We start from the raw sequence: 25251 nt of genomic DNA on the forward strand, positions 1-25251 counted from the left end.
CGAGGCTGGAGCTGAGCTAGTTCGGCTGTGCTGCTCGTCACCCCTCCAGCCTGAAGACAGGCCACCTGAAAGCAAAGAAAAGCAAAGAAAATTGCAACATTTAACACCAATCGCCAATAAAAAAATAAAAAAAAAGTCGATTTTTCTATTTTCTTCTTTTTGTTTAAGGAGAACGACTAAGCTCGTTGGCCGCGCTGCGCTTCGCATACGTTCCGTATTTCTCCTTGTGAACGGGAGCCCGGGCGTTTTTCAGCACGTCTGGCCCTGTGCCACGCAATTGCATTAGAGCAGGCAGGAAGAGGCCTGGCACGGGCCGCTTCTCGAGCGTGCCGTCCCCTGGCCATTGCGCCCTGGCGTGGAGAGTCTGCGTCGGCCTGCCTCCAGCGGCCCCGCCATAATGCAATTACACCCAAGAGAGCGGCGGGTTACGAGCCAGGCCCATACGGAGATGGATGGCAAGAAGGACACAGATTGGATTTATACCACTTTCAAGCTGCTCTCCCCTCCTAAGCAGTTTTCAGTATGGGCTCACCGCGCCCGAACGAGAGGTCACATACTTGCTGAAGTGATGTTTCTTCATGCTAGATATGATCTGTGCTCAGCGGGACCATGTGGCTTGGTGCCTGAGCCCATCTGATGCTATCTGCACAGGTGTTGCTTTCATTTTTTTCCATTTGAAGATGAAGCACGTAGCTTAGCACACTGACACTTGTAGTGAAAAGCAGAATGGAAAGTAAAGACAGTTGCACGCATGTTGCACCTTCCAGTACAGTTGCATCTGAATGCCAGCCACCGTCACGTGCAAGCATGGCACTGGCTATGGCCCTTGCGTGGAGAAGTGCTCTTATCAGCTGTTCGGTGTTCTAAAATGTATGTTCTGTTTTTAAAATGCCATTCTTTTGGTTCTGTATTCTTCCTTAAAAGTACTGTTCCATAAATTCGTATAAAAACTTATGCAAGCCCAAGAAAGAAACAGCAGGGTAACTAGGCAATATGTCAAACTGCTGCTAACTATGAAAAATGAGATGTAATTTTAAATGAATGAATCATGCATAAAAATTTGCTTAAAAATACCGCGTGTAATCTGAAAGAGGTTATTTTTGGAGTTAGTGTGACGGATGAAGAACTGCTATTAATCTGTGCAGCCGAATGGCCATATAACGTTCACTGATTTACGGCCTTTCATTTCAGTCTTGGTGCTGTAAATGCTCTGCAACTCTACTGTGGATTCTGTTTCCTCTGCGATTAACTGGGACATATCCATCGTCTCTATCACCTCCTTCCCCTTTTCCCATATCACCTCTGCTCGACTAGGAGGAACGATGAGGTCACCCACATTAAGATCCAGAATTCTGGGGACTACTACGACCTGTACGGGGGGGAGAAGTTTGCCACCCTGGCCGAGCTGGTGCAATACTACACGGAGCAGCACGACCTCCTCCGGGAGAGGAACGGCGAAGTCATCGAGCTCAGATACCCTCTCAACTGCAAGGACCCCACTTCTGAGAGGTAGGACAGCGGCAAGAGCCGTCAGGGATGAGGGAAAGCCTGCCCCCTAGTGCACGAGCAAAGCAGAGGGCTGCAGAGAACACTCAAGCGTGGCGAGAAGCACCGCATTTGTCCGGCTGACCTTTTTGCTGCAACACCATCCTAGATTCGAATTTGTTTCATCTGTCGTGTGGATTAAACAGCAGCCAGCCCCAGGAGCAGGTACTTTTTAGTGGTTTGTTTATAAGTAGGGCTTAAGTGTGGGCCGGCTGTTTGGACTTCTGTGATCGCTACTCTAGTAGGCTTTCACAAGCATGCTAAAATATTTAGGTTTCCTTCCAAGACCCTGAGGTGCTACAGTTGTTGCTTTTTGGTTTAAAAGATCACAATTTATAATAGCTTGGTTTTTGTGGTTTTTCCATTTCATGAACCCAGCCAGGCCTCCTCCCACACTTGCATTCACTTTTCCACATCAGCAACTATACCACAAAATGTAGGCGAGCTGCCTACAAGATAATGTTCCAACCGCAAACATATAGCTTTTATTTGCTTCATTTACACCTAAAATGTGTGTCGCATGGTGAAGCGTGTTAGCTCTTGTTAAGAAAAGCAGAAAATAAACTTTTTTAGTTTTAGTTTCGAAAATGTGTTTCATTTTCATGTTCATTTTTGAACAACTTTAAAAAAAAAAAGAGTGCTTAGCAAGGCCTACACAATGAAAGCTTCTCTGACCTCTGGCTGTGTTTGCCTTCAGGTGGTTTCACGGTCATCTCTCGGGGAGAGATGCAGAGAAGCTCTTGACAGAGAAGGGAAAGCCCGGCAGCTTTCTGGTGAGAGAGAGTCAGAGCAAACCCGGAGACTTTGTGCTCTCTGTTCTCACCAACGAGGAGAAGCACGAAAACGTGGACCGCAAAACCAAAGTTACCCACGTCATGATACGATGTCAGGTGAGAGGGACAGGAAGGAGAAGAGGGTTTTGGAAGGTGGAGCGACCGAGTGGTGCGTTTTTAAAAAGTCTTATGAAGTCTTTTGTTGTGAGTCTGCGTGTCTTGTGTCGTCTTCAGGATGGCAGGTATGACGTGGGTGGAGGGGAGAGGTTTGACACACTGACAGATTTGGTGGAGCACTATAAAAAGAACCCAATGGTGGAGAAAAGTGGGATTGTAGTTCATCTAAAGCAGGTTGGTGTTGGTTAGCACGACCAAGGTCAAGGTCACACTGCGAGCACATTTTCTCTTTCAATTTTTTTCTAGGTTATTGAGTATTTTACTTGATTGATTTTTCAAAACATTTTTTTTTACTGAAATGTATTACACTCTGATTGGTGCGTTTTCTCTCTTTACAAATGGAAGCCATTTAATGCCACCCGGATAAATGCAGCCAACATTGAAAACCGGGTGCGAGAATTAAACAAAGTGGCGGACAACTCTGAGAAGCCCAAGCAAGGTTTCTGGGAGGAATTTGAGGTAGATCAGTAGACTTCTGTTACTCTGATGTTTTCTTTTTGCATGGTTGAGTTTATATTTGCTTCTGTACTTTATATTTGAATGCTGATAAAAGACAGATCATTGAAATCTATCTAAACCAAAAGCCTCCGGTCAAAGGCTCCTGCGTGACAGTGCCTCACCTACAGGGGTCGCTGGCTGGACACAAAGTTTTGTGTCATGCCGCAACCTTATAATAAATGCTCTCCAGTACAAGTCTTTTCCTGTTGCTCAAAGCCTCTTTCAGTCCTTTTGTATTGAGGCTGGTTGACCGCGTTGTTTCCAGGTTTCCTTATATAACAGGGATCCAGTAAAGCCCCACAATTCCAGCTGTCCTTTCACAGTTTCCCCTCTCTCATGTGTTTCCCTAGGTACTGCAGCAACAGGAATGTAAACTCCTTTACCCCAGGAAAGAGGGTCAGAGACCAGAGAATAAGAGCAAAAATAGATATAAGAACATTCTACCATGTAAGCAGACTCGACACGCGTGCAAACCTCATTTTGGCGTTTTTGTGTCTAAGCCTTATTTAGTGCTGAATTGCAAGTTCTGATAAGGACAAGCAGTAACATTACTACAAGATCTGAAACATGTCGTGTGAGGGCTAACCTCAGTCGCCCTCCTTTTTCTGTGTGCTGCAGTCGACACGACCCGCGTAGAAATCAGGGAAGCAGAGCCCGATGTGCCTGGCTCTGACTACATCAATGCCAACTACATCAGAGTGAGTTCAGCTCCGTTAAACAGATACTGAGGGTGGCAGGCATACACCTAGAAGAGCTGTGTTAACACAGCAGTGTCAGAAACCCATTACATGTACGGGTGCAATGAATCTAATTGCTGCCTAGTGTTTTGCGTCTTGGGTTTTGGACATTTTGCTCTTCCTCAGAGTACGCACGAAGGAGGTCGCCACGGCGATGAAGGGAAAGTGTTCATCGCCACCCAGGGATGCCTACAGAACACGGTGAACGACTTCTGGAAAATGGTCTACCAGGAAAACACTCATGTTATCGTCATGACGACCAAGGAGATGGAGCGTGGCAGGGTGAGGTGTTAGGTGTGGCTTCGCGGGCCTTGTTTTCAGCTGCTGTAAGCCTCATGCTTTATTGTGCCCACGGGAGCAATATATATATTCCACATTAAACTGCTGCCCTTGGCTCCCATGCCTAGAGAGGTTTTTGCCTAGACTGTTCCAGTGGATAAACAGCACACACATAGCGATCTGGATGAGCGTATTTGAACAGAGAAAGCATGAACCTCTGCTGTGTTTATCCCCTTCTGAAGCAGTACACTGGGTTATACAGTGGCATTCGTGCGTCTGCACTGATGCAGTAGTTGTTAGACCTGTAGCAGTTGGCTGAAGTGCAATTCAATTAAGTGCCCAGTTCATTCCTGCTGATCCCGGAGCTGAATTTATTCCTGCCCACAGAACAAGTGTGTGCGATACTGGCCAGACATAGGCACAGCAAAGGAGTTTGGGAAAGTGAGTGTGAGGAACACGGAGGAGCACACTGCTCAGGACTACATCCTCCGAGAGCTGGAGGTCACATGGACAGACCGGGTAAGACCATCCTCCTCATGTGCAGAATCACAAGCCATTCTGTCCTATAATCCTTCTAACTCAACCTCACTACACTAATCAGCTTTCCTACCCAGGTTTGGTCCCCGTCCAGTTTCAAAACCACCACTCCAATACCATGTTGTGAAATTCTGCCTGTCTGGCTGTTGCAGAAAGAGCCCCCCAGGTACATATGGCACTACCAGTACTTGAGCTGGCCTGACCACGGTGTGCCCAATGAACCAGGAGGAGTGCTGAACTTTCTGGAGCAGGTCAACAGAACCCAGAATGCTATTCCAGATACCGGGCCTGTTGTAGTCCACTGCAGGTACTGCACAGTACAAATCACTTGCCTCCATAATATGGCATATTGTTATATTATATTATACAATAATACGTTATATTACTATTATACAGTTATTATAATATTGTATCTGTATATCGAGGTGTTTATTTTGCATTCTTCATGCGCTTTAGAAATCAGCACCTGATGATGTCATTATGTGTAGAATCATTTTGAAACAGACACCATTTGTTTTCTGGTATAAACACATGCTAGTGTTCACCATTGTAGTGATCATGATCTTTGTTTTGGCTCGTTGCTTCATTGCAGTGCAGGGATAGGAAGAACAGGCACAATCATTGTGATTGACATCCTTATTGACATCATAAACAGACAAGGTATGCTCCACATCGCTTTGTTCATGCTTAGTCTTTAACCTTTCTTCATCTAGCCAATGACTCCTGTTATGGTGGTTTTATGAATGAAACGTGTGGCTTATTATAAACAACAGTGTCTGGTTAAGTCTGGTGAAATCTGTTCGTCCGTGTCTCATCTGTGTCTCGTTCGTGTCTCCCATTAGGGCTGGACTGTGACATCGACATCCCGAAGACCATCCAGAGAGTGCGGCAGCAGCGCTCGGGCATGGTGCAGACCGAGGCTCAGTACAAGTTCATCTACATGGCCGTCCAGCAGTATATCGACACCGCGCAGAAGAGGTTGGAGGAAGAGCAGGTGCACCCCCTCACACAGAATTTCTCTCACCCTCACGTTCCTGTGCGAGGGCTGCGTAGGGTTTCACACCTATTAGTAAAACTGCCCTGATGAGGCCGTATCGCGTTTCGAGGGATCGCCCCTTTTACATGCCTGCCGCGCTCCTAGAGTAACGCTATCCCGTGCACGGCGCCATTCAGCGCAGCCTGTTGCTCTGAGCTTAAAACCGTAGAAGGAGAGGCTCTTTTGTGCTCTCTCTTGGAGCAGACGTCCTTGTGCTAATGGCGGTTTGTCGTGCTTGTCCCGACCATTTGCAGAAGAATAAAACAAAGGAACGGGAGTACTCCAACATCAGGTACCCGCAGGCGACCAACCCCAGAGGCAAGGCCAGCTCGGGCTCTCCCCGCTCGGCATGCGTGTGAGTGCCACCCCGCTCGCCCCACGCCCCCACACTCGCACAGCAGGAGCCCACGCCACAGCGGCGCATCATTGCTTGATTTATCCACATGCTTTATGGGAACTAATTGCCTCGGCACATTTGAGTCACTGCGATGAGTTTATTTCCTTAAGTAGTCCTGATGAATAAGAAACAGGGAAATTATTTTGAGCGCATCAGACAAGCAACGGTGCTCATTTTCCATAAAACGCAGAGGAAACAGAACAGATTAGAATCTTTTATTGTTTGTAAACTGTTCCATAGTTACCTGCTGAAGTGTGACATGAAGTGATATCATAGGTTTTAGTTACTCAGTAACTTACTGTAAACCAGCTTCTTCTCCCCTAGTTTAATAATGAGGTGTGTTTGCACTCTGTGACAATCCCAGTTCACACTGGGTATAACATCCTGTTTTATTCCAGGATGAATGATGACTCATCTGGCGTGTACGAAAACCTGAACATCAAAAACCCAAAGAACTCCGCCTGCACTAACACCAGAAGATAGGCCACGTGGGTTCCTGCCTCACACACACACTTATTCTCTCACACGCTCTCTCTCACTCTCTCTCTCGTTCTGTATGAGAGCTCTTTTCCGGTTACACTCACTTCTCGTTAGCAGCGTACACACATACCACAGATGCTTGCACAGGTGGTGTCAAGGGAGAATAAGTTGGAAAGTTGAAAAAGAAAGTAAAGAGATTGCGAGTGAGAGGATGTGCAAGAGTAAGCCTTTGTGCCAGTTTCAGAGCCTTTGTGCGATACAAAAACGTTAGTATCAACTTACTAAAAGAATCTCTCCGTTGGCCAGATGGCCCTGAGAAGCTGTAGGCTTCGGAGAAGATACAGAATTGATCATGTTTGAAGGGACTGCTTGTCTGTAACTGTGCTCTGAATGCTCAGACTGAACCGAGCCCTTGAGTTTATACTGTTCCTTCAGACCTGTGTACACTTTTGTTTTGAAACAATAGGTCTGCTCCAAAAGACACATTACAATCATGCATCATGGCCATACTGATTTTTCCTTTAATTGTCATCTTAAATAGTGTCTTTGTGTCTGTGTGTGTGTCTGTGTGTGTGTTCTGTTGTTCATTGGAGCAGAGCTGTTGGGTGGAAGCGCTCTGCCGTGGGCTGCCTCTGGTACATGGTGCTCAAGCAGGTGTCCATGTGGTTGGCGGCACCCACGCTGATCCCCAGCGCTCAGAGCTCCATGTCCACCACCCTGCTTCTTCACTGCTGAACCTACCGACCAACCAGCTGTCCGACTCTTCCCACGTGTGCCCCGCTCGTGGCCCAAGTGCCTGATCCACAGCAAGCAGCCAGAAGGCACCCACGGCTCGCGTCGCCCCGCGGCCTGCCAGGCTGCCGCAGCCCGTCCACCACCCGGCTACCCGTTCACCTCGACTCACACCTCTTCCGGCGAAGGGGCATTGCGGGCTGCTCCGTCAGGTTGTTTCCTGTAGACTGAAGTTTCCTTCTTCACACTCTCTCCGCCTGCTGCCAGTCCTCGTACTGTCCACCGGCTGTGACCTACCGTAACCAAAGACCTTTGAAATACCCCACTGGTTCTCGCTAGCAGCCATCATTAGCGCTTCGCTGAGTGGCAGATATGGCACGGTGAAATTCTGCAGCTCGGCAGCTGACAAAGGTGCGCGCGACCGAGCCCTCGTAGGACTACAACACCTGCGCCAGTCCCCAGGAGTGACTCCCTTTTGTTGGAAGCATACATTAATGCCAGTAACATTGCTGTTACGCAACTTACTGTTAGCTGACAGGGAACATGGGTAGTTCTGAATGGGGATATATTGCGCGCAGTGGGTACAGTGTGTATTAGAGTTGAAATTCACCTGCCAATAAGCAGCCTGTGTTCGGTGCTTTTGCGGAAACATCTGCTGTGTTGCTGATTCACCCTTTACAGAGCTCACAGACTGCTAAGATATATAGGGCTGCATGTTATAACTAATGTGCTGATCAACCAATCAGCCTACCTGTGCACTGGGCTCCTCCCACTAGACCTTGGTCTGTTTCTTCTTCCTAAACAGCAAGCACACCTTCAACGCCAGAGGTGTTTTTATTGGATGATTTTAATTTTTTTTTTTATGGTATAACTATGATTCCTTCAGACATTTATTTCACTTTTGTGATCTTTGTGAATGTGCTTTTACGATATGCAGCACATGTGTAGGCTTGTGTTGACTGCCTTTGGAAAGCTGATGTTGGAATTGTTAACCAGGGTTGCTAAGATTTTTTGGTTTTGTTTTTCTACTGATGTTCAGGGTCTTTTTTTTGTGTGTGTGTGTGTGTGTGTGTGTGTGTGTGTGTTCTGGGATTTTGGCTCCATTCAGGTATAAGCTCTACATGGCATCATCTGACGTGGAGTGGTGTGTGAATTATAGCTGGTTGATGAAAGTTAGTTAGAGGCAGAAAGGGCAAGGCCACATGTTAACCAGGTCATCAACAAGAACAGCCTTCAGTGTAGACCCAGACCGAGGAGACAGATGGCCTGAGCAGATATTAGGAGGGGAGGGGAGGGGTGCGTTTGAAAGATGTCACGTTCACTGGTGATGTCCTAACAAGGCCAACGACGTTGAAGCTGTTTCAGCCAGGCTGAAAATGAGGATGACCGGACATGCGCGCAAGGTTCTGTAGACTTAACACAGGTGATGACGGAGTCTGATTAATCATTTTCTATGACTGGTGATTTAAAGGAGGGCTCCTATGAAGAGCTCAGAGGTGTCGTAATGACTGCTGTGTGTGTGTGTGCGTGCGTGTGTGCGTGCGCGTGTGTGCGTGCGTGTGTGCGTGCGTGTGTGCGTGCGTGTGTGCATGCTTTACTTGGGTGCAGTTTGACTGTGGTTTGAACGACTTTAAATATTTCATGCTGAAGTTTCCCCCTTGATGTTTGGCCTTGATGTTTCTTATTTGCAACACTGGTCTCTCCTTACGGCATCAGTGATGCAACAGGCCAGAAATGTTTGAGTTTCCATTCTGTCTCATTACCACAATCATTGCTGTTGATATATGCTTTGAATGACCCTTTGAAGCCAAGAAGTACGCAAGTTAATAAGTTTTAGCCGGTAAGTGGGGATTAATGTCTTGTTCTACTAATAACCAAGCACTGTAGTTAATGCAAGAAATTGTCACAAAGGTCAAACTTCTTTCTTTGTCATATACCACTGAATGAACAGTTTTATTTATTATATCTTAATTCTGTTGCGATGGAAGGATGTTTATCTTTTCTTCATGTTTTTCATTTTACCATTGTGAAAATCGGTAAGGGGTGTCAATCTGGCAGTTTGTGGAGATGCTAAGACTTTAATACTTGAAATTCTGTGTGAACTGCTGAGACCTAGCTGCAGGCAAATGTCAGAATGCCCTTTGGTTGCTAAAGAGTATGTGACTTAGGTTTTGTCTTTTTAGGTGGTGAATTTTACAATTTAGGAACCGTTTCTCAGTTTTAATTTTGAATTGTACATTTCAACTATATGATTAAACCCTGAAATGTTTACTGATGGCTTTTGTATTTTTGATGATGATAATGATGACGATTACTATAATTAATAGTATTGCACTGTTGATTATTCTAAAGTTTATCATAAATTCTTTTTTAATTTACTTGAATATGTATTTTGATGTTTGTTTTTGTTTTTTTTATACATTTATGTTTGCACTGTGGCTGAATTGAGTAGCGGTGTGCTGTCCGTCCTCGTGTTAAGACTGTATTCCCTCATGCTCCAGCAAGACCTGCTATCCTGTATACTGCAGCCGATGTGGCAAATGTCACGACTGATGAATAAATAGACACGTAATCTGAAAACATCATGCTGACATCTGTGGGCCATTTTGACACCATCCTCCCAGGTTTCACATAAGCCTGAACGTTGTATTAGCAGCTAGACATGGTGCTGAAATAATCTGATCCCTTCAACAGCGTTATCACGTCATCTCTGTAATACGAGTGGGTAATATTACCGTTGCTGTGTTGTACGCTCCCTCACAGACATGGCTGTGTTTGACAGTCAGTGATGGTGCAGTCCTCGAACGCTTCAGTTCTGCGCTGTCATTCAGGCAAGGTGGATTGGTTTACATGGATGTGTGCTCGTCCAGCTGGCTGATTGCCAGTGATGGGTTGGGTTTCCCACTAGAACGCTCACACTGCACCTGCTCCAGTAACTGCCTCAGAGCAGTAATTCACCAACAAAAAGGCCCTGATGAGTCTGTTAGTTCAACTCCCCCACACCCTAGGGAGAAGCTTCAGCGATGTTGGATTCGCTCAATATTCAGCCTCCTGAATGAAGAGAGAATCCTGTGGTGAAAAACATCATAGCAACATGAACACTTTCTTCAGGAATTAATGTTCACTCAACATTTATTCTTTTATAAACAAAAATATAACATTCCATGATACTGTTTGAATCAAATACACTATAAACAACATATAGAACCCAATGTGTTAATCAAACTTTAGAAAACTTTGCTAAAGCTTTATCAAAAAACTGCATGGAAAGCCATTGAGAGTGCAGTTATTAAAATGTTTATATAAATGTCGAATAAATGTTGGCATAAGGAGTCTCGTTTCCACTGCAGCCACATGTCAAATACTGTAGCAACATTTTGAAACAGTGATTTGATTTCAGTTTTCTAAAACAATCACTCAGCTCTCAACAAACCCTGACAAACATACTTGTCAGACAACCTCACAATTAACAAATATATACACCTCTGAAATCAAACATGATTTTCTCATGAATTGATGCCAATACTTATGGAAAGTGCAAGTTTGTTGTGGTTGTGCAGTTATTAGATTGTCATGATCCTTAGATGTTGGATGGTTGGATGCTGCAGGAATAAAGACAAACCACAGGTGTCTGGTATTCATCTCGTGTCATTGAGCCGTATTTTCACGCCACTGTTCCGCTGCTTATTTCCAGTCCATTGGTTCTTTTGGCTTTCAGAACATGAACATGGGGCTCAGTTTAGCAAAGAGATCCACTGATGGGCATCTTGACATGTTAAAGATGTCTGTTTTCTTGATCTGTTGTTATAGCAGCCAGCACTAAACAAGAGGCATTCGATAAAATGTTTTTTTTTTAAAGCCTTTTCAAGTATGAGAGAGACTTCTTTCCCAAGTAATGCCTAATTGCCTCATCGCAACGGAGTTTATTCGGGCTTCGAATTGACACATATCGCAGCATTCACCCATAGCTCCTACTTTATCCGTGATGGGTGCAGGTGAGTGTGTGTGTGTTGGTCCTTCACGGCCGTGTCATTGCGAGCGTAGCCGGCGTGCTGGCAGTAGGCCTGGGCCGGGGCAAACAGCGCATGGAGCCCGTGGTCACAATACACTGTAGCGGCCACAACACGATCACCACCAGCATCACCATGACGACGATAAAGAGCAGCAGCTTCTTCCAGTCAGTGAAGCGATCCAGCAGGCCCGGCCGGGTCCGCGTCTGGCCGGGGGCGCTCGCCCCCTGCCCGCTGGCCCCGATGTCCACGCAGATGCAGAAGGCCGGCACGCCGGTCTCCAACGGGCACTTGTAGCATAGCTTCTCCCCCTCCAGCCAGACGGCCTCCTCCCGCTGCAGGTGGCTGGGGAGGCGGCCCAGCACCTCCTGGCTGGTGGTGAGCGCAGGCGGGCCGTTTTTGGGCACGGGCGTCAGCTGGCGGCAGAACGGGCAGGAGATCTTGGTCTCCTGAGGCTCCATGGAGATGGCCATGAGGCGCGCCAGGCACTCCAGGCAGAACGTGTGCGTGCAGTCCAGCTGCTTGGGCGTTTTGAAGATGTTGTCGTAGGTGGTGAAGCAGATGGAACACTGCAGCTCAGGGCTCCTCTCCAGGTCCATCTCTAAAGGAGCCACCTGCGTGTGCCACATCGTCAGCGCCGGATCCATCTCAGGGGTACCTCCTCTGTTTTACACCTCGCTTAGCTCTGATTGGCTAAAAACAGGAAAATAATGGATTACGACAAGACGAGTCTTCTAAAGTCAGTTTTCTTCTTTTCTGATAAATTCTCAGTAATAATCAGTATTACATAATAATAACTAACAACTGTGTGAGTACAAGTATTTTATAAATACAAACATGTTTTGTAGCTGCCAAAAGTGACATTGTTTTAAATCGGCATGTGTGACGTTAATGGTTCTACATGCTGGATTTATGGTCCTATGTACGTGCACTGCTCTGGGAAAAAACATCGGTGTGGACCTGACTAGCCGAGCAACCATAGCAACGGTACACAGAACACGTCTGTGCGAAAGGTTAAGGGTTATTACAGAGACCACTTGTCACTAGTTTTTCTTTCATTGCACAAAATATAGTACCCACACAAAGCATTCTGGTATAGATAGTATCCACCTCTCTGTGGGTTATTCCTTTCACTTGACAACTGATAATGTTTCCAAAAAGGTTTCAAAACTACTGGTAAGTTTTCTGTGTTCTCTCGTGTCATCCGTATCACATTACACCAGATTATGCCGACTCACTCTGCCACCTTGGTCATTGTGCTGTGGCTGTTCTTCCAGAAGGACAGTCATGTGGAACTACCTCATTTACAGCATGGTGCGCGCACACACACACACACACACACACACACACACATGGTGCCCTGCTATCCCTGTTTTTGCAATACGGTCAGTGGGAGTGCCCTTCAGAAGTCTTTTCCCCACACAAACGCTCCTCAAGTATCACCGCTTCACTGAACCTCACACACAGATATTCTGTTATGATGAACTTTAACGGGAGGAACCATAAAAGTAACAATGCGTGTTGTCGAAAACAGCTCAAGGCTCCAATGTAATACATATATCACTGTGACACTGGCATGTAAATACAATGTAGCACAAATATTGCTGTGAAATAGTGGAGAGATTAGAAATTTAAAAGCTTTGTCAAAACATTTAGTTCATCTTAATGCTATTATACTGAAACCCTGCTTCTGTCTTCCTGTCTACTGTGTATGGTTTTTCTGAGCAGTTTGTGATGATACTGGAACTTCTATTTCTATTATCCCATCTAGTATATGTGTTTTTCTTTTTCTTAACACATTCACGTTTACACTGAGCACAGTTTGAGAGCCTGCGCGTGTCTTTTGTATATGTACATTTGCAGACGAGGGATATGAGTTTGTCTTGGAGCAGATGGTCTATTCACACAGACCTGGAGTGAAGACCTGCATGTGTGTGCGTGTCTGTCTGTCTGTGTGTTCCTCTCACTCCATCTGCAGTGCACAATGGTCCTGTTTGTTCTCACTCTTATTACTCGGCCCTTGGCATTCCTGGAGAACGGGACGGTGCCCGGACAGCTGCGAGTCTCCCAGCCCAGTGACAGGCTGGGACCCACTCCGCTGAGAGCACCTGCAGTGGAAACCTCTCCCAGTCTCCCAGCACTCTCGCCCTCCACATTACTCTGCCTCTCCTTCAGGAGCGCACACACAGGTCTCCTGGGGTGTACATTAACCCAGGCATCTTGGATCTCCTCCAAGATCTGTATCATTCTTGAAGGTAAAACACTAAACTTGACCTGCTTCCTCTACATTAATCATGTGCGTGTTTATCTATCTTAGACAGTAACATAGTGATCCATTCAAATGACCAGCTAAGGTTTAACATACAACCTAATTTTGTTTGTGTTGAAGTCAAGGTGGTGCACATAATTAGACTTTACAAAAAAAGTTGCGTTCATTAGTTAATATACATTTGATCTTAACTGTGTACCCCACTAGACCTGTACTCCATTGGAAGTGGTGTGAGACTGGTCTTCCTATTCAAACAGTGGTCTGACATGTCAGACAAGTCTTACCACAGTTCAGTGGGGTTTTATTTGTTCAGGTTTTACACACTGATCTTACCTTCCTTTCCTTCCCAACCTTTCACTGTTCTGTCTCTGCTGAAGAGGCATGTAAGCACACAGAGCTTCAGAGCCACACAGGCTACTGAGGCTTCGCCCGGTTGTGCCTCCAATCCTCCACCTCCTGCTACAGCTCCTTTCAACCTCCTCTCACAGGACACGGTAGCGTTCCCCGGTCTGCAGTCGGCGGCGATCCTGATGTGCGACCACGAGGCGTCCTCTGCTGGGAAGTCCAGCTGAAGCAGCGGTGGACACCGTGGACACAGTGGATGTGTTCGCAGGCTCTCTGGGATCCTCTCCATTCACCTGCCTTACTTCCCTCACTGCCTTATCAGAGGAGGGAGGGTCGGAGGGGGGTGGGGGGGTGGGCGTGGTTGGGGTGCGGGGGGAGGGGAGGGTTGGGGGGGTGGTCTGGAGCGTGGGGGTGCTGGATGAAGCACGGGAATTTTGGAGTATAACATTTCTGCCTCTGCTTCTCTTTTCTCGACTCTGTCAGGACTATGATTAGGATTAGATGTCATTTTTCCTGTTTTAAATGTGCATAGGCATTACAGGCAATTCAGTATGCAAATTCCAAACACAGTTATAATGATCGCCCAAACAAACTGTGAGGGCCCAAATTAAGTTTGTATACTCAAAGTCCATGTAGCAACGTCCAAAATTTCCACCCTTCAAAAAAATGTAACAATGACTTTTATACAGTTTTCTGTAGCCTAGATTTCTATTATTAGATACATCTCACTAGTAGAACATAGATCTAAACCTCATTTAAATTCTCAATGCGGCTTTGAAGTCTGCCATCCCAGGCTGCGACTCCTTTACTGTAAGGAAGTCAGTAATGCACGTTCTACATTAGTTTACCCTTCATGTTTTACAACAGGTTGAGCTGGAAACATTAGGGATACCATCGGTGGCTGAGAGGAGCTGCTGCTCACGGTGTGAGTTACTCAGTAACACGAGCACAAACAGTGTCATATTAGTCATTACACTTATTGGAAAGAGACAAGGAAGAGCTAGAGTCAAGGCACACGACAGATAACTGAGGATCTCTGCATGCAGTGAACAAGTCCAGAGATCAAATAATTTTATAATGATGAAGAATAGGAAGGACGTTAAGATACCAGGCTTCAGTTAGTCAAATAAGGAAGCTAGATCTGCAAGGCAGTTGATAAGAGAAGCTATGGCAGCAACCCCCACCTCTCTAAACACCATCCCCAATCTATGTATTCATCCGTTAAAGCTGAATAAACCGGTTTGAGGTGTCAACAAAGTGAAGAGGAAACCATCACAGGCTAAACTGGTTAATCCAATATAATCCAGTGTTTTATTCCCACAAAAACACACATAGGTCCAGGTGGTTGCCATTCGTGCCCTCGATTTTCATTTTACAAGAATGTGAAGTATGCCTTGCTGATACTCTGAAATGTCATGCATGATCTCACACATGAACATGTGCATAGTTACCTGTATCTGGCGAATAAAAAAAACAAAAAAAACCAAAACTTTTTTGCGAAGAAATTTCCAAGATGAATATTAATCTCACGAATGCCTGATCCCCAAAAGACAAATTCAGAGAGCACAGAAGACTAAAAACATCTTTAGCAAATACGTTTCGTCAGAAAGCTTTGCTTGTTCCCTCTGCACAGCTAGCACAGCAGAGGACATATCCCTGTCACAACAACGATTTTACGGCTCACTTCTAATTTTGTGAGCTCTTTTAGGCGTAATAGCTACAGTGTCTCTTTTCTCCTCCATTTTCCATCACCTTTGTTAGTCGGATCCTATTAGGCTGACAGAAGAAATTCAGTGTTTGATAGTTTTCTCGATGAGCTAGCAACAGGCTCGCATTTATCTATCACGTTTAGCTAGCACGTTTAAGTAATGCAGGTTCATGAAGAGCTTAAGATGCAGTTACCGCACAGCTGCAAATGTACTGGATCTTAATAAAGGTGCCGTATAGTCTAGTGCTTTCCCTTCCGAACTTTAAGACTGGCTATTATTTTCTGAAATATTAAATGCTTTAAACATTTTTAAATAAAATATGCCTAAATAAAAGCTTGCCTTTTTTTCATAAAAAGATATTAACTGAATTTATATGGTTATTAGGCTAATTATCAAAACTTATAAATTCATTATCAAAATAAAAATTACATCGTGTAGTGTTTTACTATTAAAACCATTAATTCATGCATAAACCCTCTTCAACCACTTCAGGGTCAGAGGATATACAGGGCACCTGGCGGGAACTGACCTTGAACATGCTGCCAGTCCACACCCACGCACACTGGGCCAATTTAGAGATGTCAGTTGACCTAACAAGCAAGCCTTTGGAATGTGGGAGGAAACCGGAGCACCCAGAGGAAACCTACAGAGGCACACGGAGAAACTCCACACAGGCAGTGGCCAGGCTGGGAAGTGAGCATGGGTCACCGGAGCCATGATGCAGCAGTACTGAACAATTACTTTTTGCTTACTGTTTTGGAACAGTAAGCGTTATGAGAAATTATGGTCACAGTGGCAGAATTTCTAGCCTGAATAATTAACAAAGACACCAGATAAAGTTAAAGTGAGAATAATGATTCTTGGGTAGAGTTTACCCATGTCACTACTGATACGTGAAGAGAACAAGTCTTCACAGGCAACAAGGTTTTTATTGCTGTCCTCAGTGCTAACCTTTTTGTATGTACCAGTAACAAAGATCAGCCAGTCAGTCAGTCAGTAAGAGCTGCATGATAATAACAGCATCTAAATAACTGAATAGGCCTAAAGTGAAATGCTTTCATTTTTAAGAGTTCTCTGTATTATGTAGTTGTTTTACGATGTAAATCAAATAAGGTAGAAACACAGAAAGATGTGATGAACCTTGTCCAAACAACTGCCAAAAACGTTAGCACACAGTGTAGTTTTCCTGCTGTAGTAACTCAATATTAGCCTTGTTTCTAACATTGGAATTTGTTGATTGTAAAATATCCAGAATTCAACATTAGTTGAAGTTGAAGGGCCCCTATCAATGAAAACTGAATTTTAAAGTAATATGTGATATTTTAAAGTAATATGTAAAGTAATAATATGTAAAGTAATAAAATAAAGTAATATTTTAAAGTAATATGTAAATATTTTTCAAGTATCAAAACACATTGTTAACTCCCCCACACAGTTCATGCAGTCCATGGAATGAAAAAATAAGTAAACAAATAAATAAACAAACAAATAAATAAATGTAAAAAAAATAAAACAATTTTGAAACTCATTTACATATTTATAAATATTCAGCCTACTGCACTCTAGCCCTGCCCACTTGGATAGATAAGCAAAGCACATCTGGGTGCTTTGCCCTTGCATAATGTCCCCGCCACTTTTTGGGTGAAAGCAGCCCCTCTAATTTAGCTGGCAGTAAATGCAAATTCTGAGATCTTTGCCAATTGATTAACATACATACAAGAATGCTATCTAATTTTTAGCTATGAAGAGCCTAAAACCTTTAACCAGGCAGTAAAACAGTTATTTTATGTCATTGCCAATCAACAATCATATTTTATATTGAAAAAAAAAAGAAAGAAATAGGGGCCATTTTGTCTCCATCGGAGTAGACGAATGAGCCCACTCAGTGGCTGGAAGTGTCATATCCTGACAGCTACCTGACTAAATCATCAGGCACTTTATTTTGCTGTTTTGGTCGTCTGTCCAATTTGTCGTTACTGTTAACTAATTACCTACATTATTAATGTTAACATGTTTACCAGGGTTTCAGCAAGCTAGCTAATGATCACAGACATGCACATACTGACTGGCTGGGTCCCTTCAAGTTACTTTTTCAACCTCTATGTGCAGGACCAGGAGGAACAGATCTATCCATTTGCTGTTCTTCTCTTTTTGGGAAGGGAAAGAAAAGTTTTTTGGTTCTAGTTGTTGGACATACAAAACGCTACACAGCAGCCATTAAGCATACTGCTATTTGTGCTGGTACTTTTGTTCTTTTGGGTTGCGTTATCACCCAAAAGGGTTCTTCTGAAGACAGGGAGGTGATGTATGCTTTCTTCCATCCATTGTAGTTCTGGGTGATTTTTGAATGAAGCACAATACGAGGCAACCGATCAGAGCCAAGCTCATTTATCTTATATCTGTCTTAAAGGCCCTTTAACAGAAACAGCCTGTTCAATAAGGGTTAAAGAGAGGTTGGAAAATGATGAAAACATTCAAATTAATTACTCATTTCTTATATTATATATAAGAAAAAAATATATAACATATCTAAACATATAAAATAAGAAAAATATAAGACCATTAATATGGTAGCTCTTGATATGTAATCAGAAGGCTGCTTGTTCAAGGCCCACCACTGGTTGGGCCCCTGAGCAAGGCCCTTAACCCTCAATTGCTTAGGTTGCACTCAGTCATAATTGTATGTCGCTTTGGATAAAAGCACCAGGTAAATGTAATATCAGAAAACAAACAAAGCCACACATTGTTCCCAGCAGGCTCCAGTTTGGGAAAACTGTACAGTAGGAGAGCATCTTTAAGAGTCATATCTTTATGGCAGATAAGATAGAAGGAAGCAGGCTTGAAATGATAGACTTTACCCTAAGAGATCAAAGACACATGTATGTGACAATATAGTCATCGAGTAAAACATTTTGTAGAGACGTTTGTTTACTACCTGTAACTAACTATACTGACTAAATGAAGGAAATGTGTTATCTTTGCAGTGTGCCTCCCATCCCAACTTTAAGTGTCTTTAAAACAGTACTCTGAGAAATAAGAAGGATGTAATATGCTCACAATTCATCTTTTGTCCTGATTGAATTACTGTATAAAATTGAATTGATATAAACCCACATGGTTTTTTCTCATGATATTTTCAAGCAATTTTTAAAGCACAGAAAACAATGAATGTATTATGATTGGATCATTTCTTTAATTAGATTGATCTAAATATTATGAAAAACTTGAAAATTGTCAGTTGAGTGCTTAGATTTGAGTCCCATAAGGCACATTTCCACTTTGTGTTCTCTTTCTGATAAACTATATTATATTAATGCAGTCCCTTATCATATGCCATTTAAAATGACACTTTTCCCACTAATACTGAATTATTCATTTTACTTATTGCTGCTGTAATTTCTCAAGGCATGAAGGTATTAAAACCCAATTTTAGCGCTGCAGAGTGAACCGTTCAAAAGCCATTACTATCACGGCTAGTCTGCAGGAAACTTCACATAAGCTGCATACTACCATACTAAATAGTGAAAACAGTATGCATGAACCCTTATGAAGGTTGTACCTCGTGCGAGACACTGATTGGGTAGTGTCCAAATGATGCCAGTTGCTCATCTAACACTACTTATAAAATGGTAACATAGCGTGTAGAAAGTTATGCAGTTTTGGATGCAGCCATAGATTTAGTTTTGAATGCAGCCAAATCTAGTGATCATTTACATCTGTTATGGCTCCACCTTGGCACTGCCCTTTAACAATTATTCAAAACCTGTTTCACATTGCTGTACTCTCTAGATTTAAGCAGCCCCTTGCTGGCCAAGTGTGTGACGTTTCCGAGCTGTTCTCGCTATAAAGTTTTCAGGATTTTGTCATCCAGTTTTGACTGTTTTCCCTTTTTTCCCCGTGGATTTGCTCAGGTTAATGCTACCTACATAACTGTATTTTACTGGTGCTACTTGTATTAATGACAAAGCCTTATGGACAATTCCAAGCACATGACACATTGCATGTGAGTCTTTGAGCCTGCTTCAAATCTTTTACAAGCTTAAAACCGTAGAGGTAGCTAAAAGGGTTGCCTGAATTTTATGGAACAAGATAGACACATGATCATATCTCATGATCACATTGATAAGAAAAGACAAATGTCTCTTGTTGCAAAACAAGGCAGAACTGTATTATAAAATAAATTATATGAAGTAAATTTTTCTTATAAAGAAAATCTGGCTTTTCATAACATCCAAAAATATTTCTGATTTGTGTCTATGTGTATGTCCATGGATGCACATCACACCTCACGTCTGCCACGAGATTGATTTCATTATAAAAATGAACATTTTTTTAACTTGACACAGATACTAAAATAAAACATATCTTAAAAATCCATATTTCATTTTTTAAATCAAATTCATAGTTGTAGTTTGATCCATCTCCTATGACTACTATAAATACTTTAACTACCCACGGACCACTGAACAACACCTTCTCAGGAAGACCATGAAAATGATCTCTTACTGGACATTTCTATTATTTTATCAGTAAAAGAAAAATTAACAGAATCTTATACATAGAATAAAAACAGAATGTTTTTCTCTCGTTGTAGGAATTCAGCAATTTTTTGTCATCTGTCTGGAAATATCCTTAGAAGACAAAATACTGTGGTAAAGAGCAACATTCATACAAATGAATGTGATTTAGCATCAAACCAACGGCTGGTTGGACTGGTTGGACTGCTTGACCTGGTTGGACTGGTTGGACTGGTTGGACTGCTTCTGCGAAAGTGATGTGTTATAGGCATTCATTTGAATGAAAATCATTTATGCATAACGATACATTTCCCTTCACGCCGACCCAGTACCCTGTACAGGTGAGCAAAGTCACCTGTGTGCATGCAGCTCACAGCCACAGTTGCATGACAGTGGCTATGCGCTGGGAGCACAGGGCCATCTACTGGTTTCAGCCCGGTGAACTGACACGTCACACTGAACATTCACCACAATTCTACTAATAAGCCTTTTTGTTCATCAGATGTGTGCTTGCATAAACTCATTGTCCATATAAAAATGACTTATAATCAAGTTGTATTATTTCGATCTTCAGTTACTTTTGTCTGTCAGTATCAACCAAGTTTACGGCCTGTTGTTACACAGCGCATTTAAATTCACTTTACATGAATTTGTAATCCAGATGGCTGTATGTGAGCACTGTCACTGTTGTTTCCGTCCCTACCAGACTAACAGATTCCATGCGCGTTTCAAGTTAAGCGCACCATTTGTTCACCTTCTTCCAGCGGGGGTTGGTGAGCTGGCGACGTGCAGGGTGCAGCGTGTCTCTGCCTGCCATGTCCGAAGGGCTCCAGAGGGGGGAGGTAATGCTTTGTGACAAGATGCCAACAAGGTGATGACAGAGATTAAGTGCATTGTGGGGTCATTTCCTTGAAATCTTTCTGTACGCTTAGTCAGTTATAGTCAATACAATGTGTCATTTACATAAAAACAACAACAACAAAACATCAATAAAATATAAAAGAAAACAAGGGAAAAGTTAGAACCTTTGTCGTCCGTTGTTTTTTAGATTTATGTTTTATATATATATATATATATATATATATATATATATATATATATATATATATATATATATATATATATAGAGGTGGCATGTTGAAATTGTGCAGGGATACATTATATAATAATTAAATAAATTAATAATTATTGTATGAATTCTAAATTAATAATTATAATTGTATGAATTAATGTATGTACTTGGGCACAACATGATTTCGTTTTCCAGTAAGTGGAATGTTGTGATGCATTACACTTTAAGTGTTACTGCATATAGCACATTATGACTACACATCATATAAAATAGTTCATATAAACTGCTACTGTGCATATGAATGAGGTATTAGTGAGTGCACAGATGCCTTATAAAGACAAGCATCTGCATAAATGTATGGGGATAAATAAATGAATTTACAATGGGGATAATTCCAGTGCAATTTATGATGGATGACCTCATCGTCAGAGTCATTATGATTTATGTATTACCGGTCCGTGGGAACATGATAGCAATCGTGTCTGTCAGCAGTGGTTCAGTGGAAGGCCTTTTTTTTTCCTTCTGTTTGTTCTATTTGTTGATGCAGCCTCCTCACAGGTAACCACCAAGTTTCCTGGCCCTATATTTCCCAGCAAACAAATAATATTAAACATTTTTATTAACACAACTGAATTATTTATGTAACTGACCTTTCTAGTGCAAGCAACCAACTGAAATATAAGTCATGGATGGGCTTTACATGGTATCATGATATGAGAAGTCTCAGTTTGATGAGCTTCCTCTATGCGAACACCTCTGTTTGTCTCCACTTCTCTACTCCAAGTCAGTTACCGAGGCCCTGTTACCATGGTGCATCACAGACTGATGCAATGAGTCTCGCAGCAGGAATAGCCTCGTGGGCTGACCTCCTTGGAGAGACTTGCTCACCAACCTTCTGCTGGCCTTGCCTAAAATTTTATTCCATTGTATGCTCACAGATACTATTAGTGGCAATAATGAAAGATTTTTTTAGGAGTCTGCTGCACTCCAGATGGTTTAGCACGCAGACTTCAGTTTCACAGGTCTTGGGTCCAAGTTAAGGTCACTTTGGTTAACCTATTTTGAATAGCATAATTTGAGTACCAGGAAACACAATCGCAAAGGTAATAAATGCTGAGGGATATGTGTTGTATACCTGTGTGCAGAATTGAGCTCTGCTAGTAAGTGCCATCTGTCCTGTTGTGCGCATGCAGATGGGCCTCGTTAAATCAGTCCACTAATAATCACCCTCTAAATGAACCTCTAGACGAGAAGCCTTTGGGGAAAACCGGCAGTCTCAGTGCAATCTGTGGCAGGCTTAGAGCAATCTGTGGTGGCTTGTGTTATCTGCAGCGAGGTCAACATCCTTCCAGTTTTACCCGTCCTTATCGTGTATAGGCCCACTTATCACAGTCCTGACTTGACCAGCAAGTGCCTTTAGCCTTCAGATATGTTGTAAAGCGCAAGTTCATCACTACTGCAAGAGTTATTGAAATGACAAACACTAAGAGGGGGTTAAAAGGGGAGCCGACAGTGACCCCAGCACAGGAGCCCGCCTTTCACAAAGCATGCAGGTGCCCTGCTCCGCATGGGGGGATGGGGAATCGTCCTGAAGCTCGCTTTGCATGTTGCTTTGGCTTCAGCAAGAGAGTGAGTAAAGCAGCAGACAGCCACAGAAAGCCCTTGTCTCGTGCTGTGCAGGGCCCTGCCTTCAACCAACCCATGCAAATCTATTTGAATAGAAAAATGAAAATGAGAACTTTCGTTCTGCTCCCTTCGGCTGGCTCTTTGGACGAGCCTTTAATTCAGTATGTGTAGTTACCACAGCATGTAGTTACACACAGTATGTGTGTTGATTGTCAACGTATGTGTGCAGGTTGCAGGTGATTTCGCATTGATACATGTTCTAAATGTTCTTAATATTATTTGGCCCTTAATACTATTTATCCCTTTGTGCTCATTAATGCTTTGTAATAGGCCAAAAGGAGTCGCCATTTTTACTTTTCTAACCAAAGGATCACACATTAACACACTTGTAGAGTTTGGTTGTGATGCAAATTTGAACTGTACCTTTGTGGAGACTAATGCAGCAGGAAGCATGACATATACGAGGCCTGGGCCCTATTTGAATTTCACCAAATGAGAGAAAAACATCTGATTTACCTGGTGTTTGGGGAGTAAGACCTGGACTAGGCTGTCACCTGATGACATCTGCCTTCAGTTTGTTTTGTCTGTGATGTCTTTTCAGAAGTAGACAGGAAACACTCCACCTTTACATTGCTAATTGTTAGTTCGAAATAGCTTTTTCAGAATTTATCTCAAGCACACCAATATATAGTTAAAAGGGTAACTGAGCAGTTTTGCAGCACTTACTATATGTTATTGTCTTACTTTGGAAGTAGAAAAAAAAGACTTTGGCTATTATATACCCTTCCAGAATTTTGATGAGTAGTTATTTGATATTAATTACACAACAGGCTTGGAGACTTGGCTACTTCTGATGAAACAAATCCTGTTTATGAAACTAATGACAGAGTTAAAGAGTGGAGTCTACTAGAGCACCTCTCTGTAGACTTTGATGTGTGTGTGTGTGTGTGTGTGAGAGAGAGAGAGAGAGAGAGAGAGAGAGAGAGAGAGCGCATATGTGTGTGTCTGTGATCTGTGCATGTGCGCACAGGTATATTGGTGTGTATATTTACAGCAGTTTTTCTATGCTTTGGGAAAACCATTCTGTCTCGCCCCCCAGATGAATAGGTCCTAAGTGTAGTATACTAGAGCACCTCTCTTTAGCCTTTGAAGTGTGTATGCGTATGTGTGTGTGTGTGTGTGCGCGCATCTGCGTCTATGCATGAGTGTGTGTGTGTGCATGTGTGCGTGTGCGTGTGTGTGTGTGTGTGTGTGTGTGTGTGTGTGTGTGTCTGTGGTCTGTGCATGTGTGCATGCGCATATTGGTGTGTATATTTGCAGCAGTTTTTCTATGCCTTAGGAAAACCATTCTGTTTCGCCCCCAGATGAATAGGCCCTAAGCTGGTGTACTCAACAGCTGCTTCCTTTGAACACACAAAGGCAAAAAAGACCCTAAATCTGCAGGCCTCTTTCATCTGTGCATTTGATACCTGTCTTCCTCACCTCACTCCTATTGTGAGCAGATCTATTGCCGAGGTGTTCAGTTGTTGCATGTCTCTTCCCCCCTTTAGGTTATTTTACTTATATGAGCATGTGCATTAAAGGCATAAAAAATAAGCAACACAACAATTTCACGCTAAGAAAGCACCTTTTTTGAAAGAGAGTAACATAGGAAACTAGGAAGCTCCTTTTAAATCTCTTAGATATACGGTACCCCAAAGGCTTTTTGTTGGTTTTTTTTGGTGTGATTAAGTTTAACTAGAGCTCCTAACTCATAGTTCTCTCCTGTCATTTTTAAAGTGATGACCTCACTCATAGGGGAGAAGGCTTTCAACACTAAAAATAGTACCATTGGTAAAATAGTATAAGTGTGGAGCATGGGCGATAACCCAGACGGGGCAACCCACAGCAGCCTGACAGTCTCCCACTCAGCAAGGGCAATTAGGAATTCTTCAGGGCAGTGTTCGTTGGCTGCGCGCAGGCAGGGGCCCAGTACAGTACCAGGCAATGGTTTCCACCAAGTTATTCTTGCATAACCCACATAGATAACACCAATGCATTCTTCAAACTACCCATCCCAGACGGCCGGCATCTTTTCCGCTCCATCTTGGCTTAACCCACACATGTAGTTGGACATCTTTCTGAGATAGAAACGTTTGTGTGTTTGGAAAGCAGTTATCAATTGACTGTGGCAGGGTTGAAACATAATGGTCAGATGAGTGTACATGCTTGTTTGTATGTCTGGACCAAGATGGCTGAATTCAGCTAGCACTGTACTTTTTTAATGTGGTTGTGCAGGGCCTGGTGTGCTGAGGAATAACGCAGTGGCGTGTCACCTGAGGTAAGCGCTGTGTGTTTGTTTCTTGCATTACTGCTGAAGTTATGATTTAGTTTTTCTTTTAACCTTTTTTTCTACTTTGACTTTTCTTTTGTTTGTGTTTTATGTTTTGTTTTCAATAGAAATCTATTTGATCATTATGTTGTGAAGAGCATCTTAAACTATATTGTGACATTTATGGCATTTATTACTTTG

General features: G+C 43.1%; 2 protein-coding genes and 1 long non-coding RNA gene across 5 annotated transcripts in view; 2 read left to right on the forward strand and 1 right to left on the reverse strand.

The window, feature by feature from the left end:
- Window positions 1–9466, forward strand: part of ptpn11b (protein tyrosine phosphatase non-receptor type 11b) — a 21264-nt gene extending 11798 nt beyond the window's left edge. The window contains exons 3-16 of one of the 2 annotated variants that reach the window (XR_014119735.1): window positions 1315–1509; window positions 2243–2435; window positions 2553–2669; window positions 2841–2954; window positions 3344–3440; window positions 3612–3691; window positions 3857–4012; window positions 4397–4528; window positions 4699–4853; window positions 5139–5206; window positions 5389–5524; window positions 5837–5937; window positions 6378–6467; window positions 7056–9466. Coding sequence is in view for 1 of the 2 variants with exons in the window: in XM_027014539.3 (XP_026870340.2) it covers window positions 1315–1509; window positions 2243–2435; window positions 2553–2669; window positions 2841–2954; window positions 3344–3440; window positions 3612–3691; window positions 3857–4012; window positions 4397–4528; window positions 4699–4853; window positions 5139–5206; window positions 5389–5540; window positions 5837–5937; window positions 6378–6462 (1645 nt within the window). In the remaining variant the exon portion in view is untranslated. Of the gene's footprint in view, window positions 1–1314; window positions 1510–2242; window positions 2436–2552; window positions 2670–2840; window positions 2955–3343; window positions 3441–3611; window positions 3692–3856; window positions 4013–4396; window positions 4529–4698; window positions 4854–5138; window positions 5207–5388; window positions 5541–5836; window positions 5938–6377; window positions 6468–7055 lie in introns of both variants that reach the window. The other variant, XM_027014539.3, reaches the window with a different exon arrangement.
- A 455-nt stretch (window positions 9467–9921) lies between these two features.
- rnf223 (ring finger protein 223) lies at window positions 9922–13943 on the reverse strand. Of its 2 annotated transcripts, none has more exons than XM_027014540.3 (2): window positions 13804–13943; window positions 9922–11894 (listed from the first exon to the last, which is right to left on the reverse strand). In XM_027014540.3, the coding sequence occupies exon 2, from the start codon at window positions 11846–11848 to the stop codon at window positions 11210–11212; it is 639 nt and encodes a 212-aa protein (XP_026870341.2). In that variant the 5' UTR covers window positions 11849–11894; window positions 13804–13943; the 3' UTR covers window positions 9922–11209. The 2 variants fall into 2 exon arrangements, with proteins under 2 accessions (XP_026870341.2, XP_081563115.1); XM_081706989.1 differs by lacking the exon at window positions 13804–13943 and adding an exon at window positions 12039–12390.
- Window positions 13944–19332: 5389 nt separating this feature from the next.
- Window positions 19333–21048, forward strand: LOC145653570 (uncharacterized). The gene is made up of 3 exons (XR_014119791.1): window positions 19333–19527; window positions 20119–20382; window positions 20748–21048. It is a non-coding gene; the product is annotated as an uncharacterized LOC145653570 (long non-coding RNA).
- The last annotated feature ends 4203 nt before the right edge of the window (window positions 21049–25251 follow it).

The sequence above is a fragment of the Electrophorus electricus genome, chromosome 24, assembly GCF_041902795.1.
Source record: "Electrophorus electricus isolate QZ-2024a chromosome 24, ASM4190279v1, whole genome shotgun sequence".
Taxonomy (NCBI): domain Eukaryota; kingdom Metazoa; phylum Chordata; class Actinopteri; order Gymnotiformes; family Gymnotidae; genus Electrophorus; species Electrophorus electricus.